Below are 7,500 nucleotides of genomic sequence, written 5' to 3'. Positions count from 1 at the left end.
GATACTGCTCAGCACCAGCAACAACGACAACATGCTTTTGGAGCGAATCAAGGTGACTCTTATGGTTTTCTTTTCTAGTTTTTTTTTTTCCATTGCCCTTTTGAAAATAAGACCAAGAAGCACTCTTAACCTGAAGTCTTCTAGTAGCATTTTAGATATATTGAACCACACTGCATATGCTGCATTTCTTTATGTAAGATCTTGTGCATTATATACTTTATCCTTTTACAATTTCCTTAAACCTTTGTCTTTCCCCCTTGCCAGCTTCAATAGCGGCCCAGTTTTCAAGTTTTGCCAAGACATATCTTGGTCTTTGCCATATCAAGAGATTGGCTGTGCAGTCCAGAAAAGCTTATTTCAGTGCCAAGTAGCCTGCATACTGCAGATTAGTTTATTAAAAAGATAAATAAGAAAATAACAAATAAAACATTAAAGCATACACTTATTATATGATACAATATGACTGATATGCATGATAGTACAAATGCAAAAAGATGAAAGGCATATTTATAAAACATTATTGTATTTTACAAAGGGGATAACAGGAGAATCAGTGAGGGGAAAGCACTGTGGTTTGGCCTTAATGAAATGGAATATATATTAACATAAATGCTATTTCATTCACGTGACATTCCATTCACAACAAAAAAGAGGCAGGAACTATGACTCAGTGCTTGGCTTAGGAAGAGAAGGTAGATGTAGCTGTAAACAATAGGTCATATAAGAAAATATGACAAATTGTGGAGAATTATGGTTATGGTACTTAGGACTTTTTTATTTAACCATGTATACCTTGAATCAGTTTGGTGTCATTGTATGATAAACAAAAGAAAAAGATTAGACCTATTTTGATACAATTCCAGAAGAAGGAGTAGCAAATACATGGCTTATTTTAACCAAGATGCTCATCTATCATTGTAAATATTTTCCCATTTGTCTTCTATTTCCAGATAGGCCCTTCCAAAATATTGTCAAAGTTTTTCCTCTGTTTTCTCTCATTAACCCCTTCGATCAGGATGATATGACCATCATGTCATGAAAAATTTGGCTTTAAGGGGGTGGGTCATGTGAACATGCCATCATGAGAAAATCTGTCTGTGGGCCTAGGTGACACAAACTTGCTGTCGTGAGCATTTTGGCTGAAGACTGTGCATTTAGAAAGGGGCTTTTACATTATTTCCATTAATAAACAAGTGAGCTCACAGATACTTTATTTCTATTCCTGGCATCACAGGTTATATTACAAAAATTTGGAAATTAAGAAAAAAAAATATATGACACAAATAACAAAATTTTACTTATTTTTCTTTTTCTTGCACTGGGGTATGGAGTATTTAAAGGGATGATGTCGAGTCTGTACAAGAAAAACAGTCCATTACCATCTGGATAAAGCAAATCAAGTGACAAATATGGACATTGGAAAATGTCCGTAAAAGCTAAAAACGCTTATGGATAAAAAGAGAAAATAACTTTGGCATAGAGTCTTATCACTGCATATGAGTGTGAGCGTGCTCCTGGCCTACAAGCCACGAACCCATCAAAGTGGCCACTCGTGTAAGTCTAATGCCTGTGTTTTAGGGCATGTGATTGTCTTGAAGCCACTGGATCCAATGGGTTAACCGTACTATTCACAGCCAAAGAAAAGAGCAGAATTGCAGATGTTATCTGGGAAGGATGTAGATAGAAATTGAAATTTTTCATTTATTCATCTTCAGTTTCATCTCTCAACTCTTCTCTGTTCCCAGGAAACACGGGTCCCAGTTTGGTCCTGGTCAGTGCCGCTGTGGTCTGCCTGCTAGGCCTACTGATGCCCACAGAAGGTGACCAGACCCCAACACGCATCCCACAGTACCTCCACCTCAATGCCAACATTAAAATTGTGCTCGCCTATGTGCTCGGTAAGGTGCAGGTTGGATTAATTGTTTGAGTCGGCTCTTGGTCTAATGAGAATAGCTGTTGATGATTTAGATCAGTGACAGAATGGGGTGATGGTGGTTGATAACTGGGGCTTTAAAGACAACTGTTAATTGTCATCAGGGCACTTATTAGGGGTCAAGAACTTAGATTTTAAAATGTGAAGGGAAAGCTTTATCTTGGTTAAGTCTTCTCATTAGAATTATTCAGCACAGGTGCCAATGAAATATTTTTATACAACTAAAGCATTGAAATCATGAACACTGGGATATTTTTTCATATGTATATTCTTTTGTTGATATAAAGTATGTCTCAGTTCTGTATCTCTCTTTGCTTGTCTCTGCTATTGATTAACAATTTTATTATGATTTTCATTTTAACTTTAAATTGGCAAGATATATTCACAGTATTTCTAATAGTGAATGTCTTTCAGGTCTTTTAACGTATGCCATCTTGCGAGTGGGGTGACTGCAACGAAGACAAAGAGAAGAAAATCAGAAAAATACTATTCCCTATGGAAGTGAAAGCTCTACGATTTTTTGTAATTTCAAAGATGATAATTTACCATGTCTTGGCATCTTAGAACATACACTAATATCTCTGTCAGGGAGGAGGGGATGCATGAACAATTTTCAGATCTTTTATCCAGCAACATGACTTCAATTTTTTTCTATGCTTGAATTGATGTCCTTTGTCCTTGGATACAATTTTCTTCTTTCATTATCATGGCCTTGCATTGCTTGTGTGTTCATCCCATCTCTAAGGGTAGACATAGCTTTAAGTAAATCTTTACTTTGGGAGAGTAGGAGAGAACCAACAGCTGTGAGGATAGAATAATATGAATATGTAAAGTGTCATGTTGTAAATAAGATAGGAGTCAAAGTTTCCTTCTCATTTCCCCCATTGCAGCTAACGTGACTCATGAATGCTTTGTACTAGGCCTGGGAGGATGTAAAAAAACTAGGCTGAACTTTTTTTAGTTTTCAGATGCAGGAGATAGTTTGCACATTAAAGATCAGGCACTTACAAATATGGAAATAAGCAAGGAAGAAAAGATTAGATATTAGAGGGCAAAGACAGAAAGATCATTATAGATAGAGAGGCTTTTTCCATGCATACCATTACAGTTAGAAACAGAAGGAAGGAATGCAACATATATTTTAGAACACCAGATGGAGTCAACAAAGGGGTAACAGGTGAAGAAGTAAAGATAAAATGGATAAATAATATACATGTATACATGTTCCTTTGTATATGTATTCTCGAAGCTCATTTTTTGTACGAAACTAAATGTAATTTTTCTTTTTTCCACAATATTTTTTCATTGTCACAATACTAGGCTAGATGTGATATGCTTAAGAAATCGATTGTGTTCATTGCTACACCAGGCTTGTATTCTAAGCTATTTGGATTTTTTATATACATATGTATAAATGGATATGTAAAGTCCATATGAAAACTTGCCATAAACACATTTTACAAAGAGAAGAAGAAAAAGTTTTATAGCTATTTAAAATAATCTTTGTGCTGTAGTTTGATGATAAAAGTATTTGATATTGCATTTTTATTTTTATTATTTTACATATATAGCAAAGCAAACCTTAAAGTTTCCAGTGCTTTATTAAGGATATAATGAAAATTCCAAAAAAGAAAGAAAGAAAGAGGTGAAGGTATTGATTTTTTTCTATGTCACTGTTCAAGGGTTTATCGCCATTCATTTTATACCACTTACACTGAAGTTATTAGTGATAATACTGTTTTCAAAGAAACAGTACAGTGAGGATGCAACTCAGAATGGCCTCCGTTTTCTTAAGCAAATAAGATTTACTTCTTATTAAAGAAATCAGGATTTATTAATAAAAAATCAATACTTGCTTTATGGAAAGAAGTATTGAAAAACAGAAATATTTTATTTAATCTGTCAGCCACATGACCTGAGTAGATGAAATGCACATAGATTATTTTTTTAAATATTGATTTATGTGTATTTTAGTGCGAAACAACATGCAAGATCATCTTTTCTTTAAATTAATTTAGATATGGTTTGACTCTTTGTTGTTGAACCCCCCCAAAAAATCACACAAAAAACACACACACAAAAAAAAATCCAGGTAAGAAAAAGAAAAAGCATTTGTGGGTGATAAACAGTAACTGCCACTGGAAAATAAGACCTCTTTATGCAAGACTTCTATAGTTCAGAACACAGATGAAGTGACATCAAAATATTAATGATTTCCACATCAATAATATTAGTAAATCCATTAATAATATTGACAAATATATATTTCTAGGGAGTGATGGTTGGAATCTTCATGGGAGGATTCTTATTACACATATATGATATGTGTAACCCCCCCCCCCTTTATGCCCACTGGCCATCTTTCTGGTCAAGTCTTCTCACCAATAAACTACATACTGTAAAACCATCAATCTCTTGGTCAGAACAGATGTTAGGGGACAGCTCTTGCCCGCTTGCATATTGGCTACGTACGCCATGTGCAATCCTATCTAATGTCATGTTCTGATCCACCCCAATGTTCCTATGTAATGTTCCTCTTTCAGTTCCACATATTCTGTTGTTGAGAATGTGTGGAACTAGAACCAGTACATCTGCTTTCCCTCACCTATCCCCCTTTTCCCAAATTCCTAACCTGTTCGACATCCACACTCTCTCATTTGACAACTTGTTTTCCTTCTCCAGATGCATACATATCCTTCACTTGATCTAATTCCCCCTTTGCTTATTGCTACCTCAACCCATTTACTCATCCTCTCCCCTTTTACCCATCTTTACCCTTTCCACTATCATCCTACTGCTGTACAACTGTTGATGTATCGCACCCTATCATTAATACCCCCTCTTTACCATTTTTGATACCATGCCTTCCTATAGTTCTGCATGATGTTTGAGGTCTAGCACAATTATTTTGCTTATTAAAAATTAACCATTAAGCATCAACCTTAATATATGTGTAATAAGAATTATATATGATATAGTATTTAGCATGTAGTAAGTATAACCACACTCTCAGTGGCCAGAAGAAAAGGGTCAGCACAATCATCTTGTTATAAAATAAAAGTTTGGCCTTAGTTGTTGGCACTGCAAGATTTTAAAGGAATTATAAAATCAGTCCAAACAAGAAAATAATCCAATTTAGATTTAGGTCAAGGGACATCCCCAATGGTATGTAATCCTGATGTGCAGTACAATATCTGTTGATACCAAACCACAGGACAATTCAAGTGCAACACGGTACCCCCATAAAGATTCCTTCGTTTAGAAAGAATGGTATCTGATCAGTTTATGGACCTATCTCAAACTCTTGAAAATAGTACCGTCTAAAGAGAAAAAATAGAAACCAAAAAGACAAGTACACTGAAAAGGATATTTTGATGTACAGACCAATGTACCTTTGACACAAATTAACAAATATTAGAATAACTATAGGGGACAACATATTTTAAGAAAGGGAGCAGTACTGCATATTCTCCAAATTTAAGAAAATACAAATAAAGCACTTAAAATGGAGAGATTTGAAAACTATCCCCAAAGAGCCTGTACACTGACAAAAATGATAAACTACTGTGGTTGGAAAAACCAAGTAGAAGCAATTCTAAACCCATGCAAATACTTTTTTTTTTAGGCTAACAACAAAAAGATTTACATGCATTATTCAAACATATTTCATGCGTAGATTGGAATCTTGCCACCTGAAGAACTGAATTGCAAATGTAATGCCTAGCTCCGTACTTTGCCAGAAAAAAGGCTTCCTGTAATATAGAAAGCTGGTTGAGCAAGCAATTACCACAGGAATGATAACAAGCAGTGAGGTACCTAATGAGGGGAAGGAGGTTAGCAGAATGATTTTCACTTCCTCTGGTTCCCCCAAGGGAACGGCACTCAAATGATGCCCAACATTAATGAACAAAATAGATTACATATAAGTAACTTTGTATGATTGTGTAGCCATTAGATAATAAAAATGGATTCTCTAGTCAGAGTAGACTATGATGCGACTGAACAAGGAGAGCACATTATTAGGGGCAAATTGTAATATTAAATAGGATTTTCACAGGTAAAACAAAATATTCTTTTTGGTTCAGATCATATATTGTACATACATTTCCACCTGAAAGCACACTCCATGTGACTACAGACCCATTTTGCTGTAGAATGGGGTATTAGTTCACAACATGAAGAGTAAAGAATCACATACTCAAACATGCACGTGTGCTCGTTCTACAAATCTACAAGAATCCTATTCTAACTCTATTATCATTATTCTTATCATATTAGGTGAGAGAGTTTAGGGAGGAAAAGAAGGAAGTGGGAGTGAGCAGATATAGGACTTACTATATGAGGGGAGGAGTTGATATAAAAAATATTTAGGAGGTAGAAGGGGGTGGTATAGCAGGAAAAAAGGTAGAGCAAGAGGGGAGGCAAAAGGTATAAAGGAGATAGTCAGAGAAGGAGAGAGAATTACGTCTTATATTTGTTCCATGGAATTTTCAAAGATTCTGCTAATAAGTGTTATGTTTTTCATCAAACCTTACAAATTACAGGGAGCCTCTCACAGGACTTAGCTTCCAGGTCCTCTGAACATCTAGCTATGCCCCTGGAGACAAGGTAAAGAAAAAATTGATAATAAGAGAATGAGCCTTTAAAAGACCCATACATTGCAACACCATAAGAAGTGACAAAAACAATTGGAAGCAGAAACAAAATGACTGCAAATGAAAACAAATAAAAATCAAGAATTACATAAACTTCAGAAATACCATTTGATCACTTGTTATAGAAAACATGAGAAATACAAAGAAAAATTATTTGATTGTGTTGAAAGAACACTACTGAAAACGTTTAAAGAAAATATAAATGACCAGATACAACAACCAAAGGTTAAAAAGGAAAGGGTTAAAGAGGTTAAGAACATTATAAAGAGTAATAAAATACAGAATTGAACTCAGCTAACAGGATGGAAGCAATAAATAACCTTGCAATATTAGTTGTGACATAATGCGTTAATATGAATAACTGGAACTTATCAGACATAAAAAGAATTGACAAAAAGTATCCGTGAACTGCTAACATGCAACAGGATGCCACAACCAATATCAAATGTTAACCGACTTTCTGCACCTAGAAAGGAAGGGTATAGAGACTTTGTTCAGCTTAAATTATCCTATAAAATTGCAAAATTAAACTACAAAAATATTTTGAAACTAGCGACGACTGGATGTTACAATTAGTAACCCTTTATGATCACGAAAAGAAGGTATATTGCATCAGTAAATAGAGTAATAAATTTGTAACAGAACTGGATATAGAAACCAGTATCAGCGAGGGTCTAGAAACCACCTTGCAAGCAAAATGTATAAAAGCCAAAGAATGTGGCCTCAAAGAGATCAGAGAAACTTGGGAAAGTAAGCCACTGCATGTCCAATGCCCACTCCGTACCAAGGAAGCTGATGTAGATAAAATAAACACATATCAATGGCTATGAGGAGCAGGGTTGAACTCCGAAACAAGAGGGATTCTCCATAGTTGTTCAGATTAAAGCCTCTTTACCAGAAATTACCAATCAA

At 35.1% G+C, this 7,500-nt stretch overlaps 1 protein-coding gene across 1 annotated transcript in view; it reads left to right on the top strand.

Annotated features, from left to right (window-relative positions):
* The window catches only part of LOC113824109 (motile sperm domain-containing protein 1-like), a gene marked incomplete at its 5' end in the record, with an annotated part of 3,607 nt that extends 132 nt beyond the window's left edge, over positions 1–3,475 (top strand). Inside the window, 3 exon segments of the mRNA XM_070124453.1 lie at positions 1–52; positions 1,746–1,898; positions 2,348–3,475. The exon segment at positions 1–52 is cut by the window's left edge and continues 132 nt beyond it. Coding sequence (XP_069980554.1) covers positions 1–52; positions 1,746–1,898; positions 2,348–2,382 — 240 coding nt within the window.
* Between the last annotated feature and the right edge of the window lie 4,025 nt (positions 3,476–7,500).

This window comes from Penaeus vannamei, chromosome 1 (assembly GCF_042767895.1).
Source record: "Penaeus vannamei isolate JL-2024 chromosome 1, ASM4276789v1, whole genome shotgun sequence".
NCBI lineage: Eukaryota > Metazoa > Arthropoda > Malacostraca > Decapoda > Penaeidae > Penaeus > Penaeus vannamei.
The sequence above is the reverse complement of the archived record's forward strand: the minus strand, read 5'-3'. Positions and strand labels throughout refer to the sequence as shown.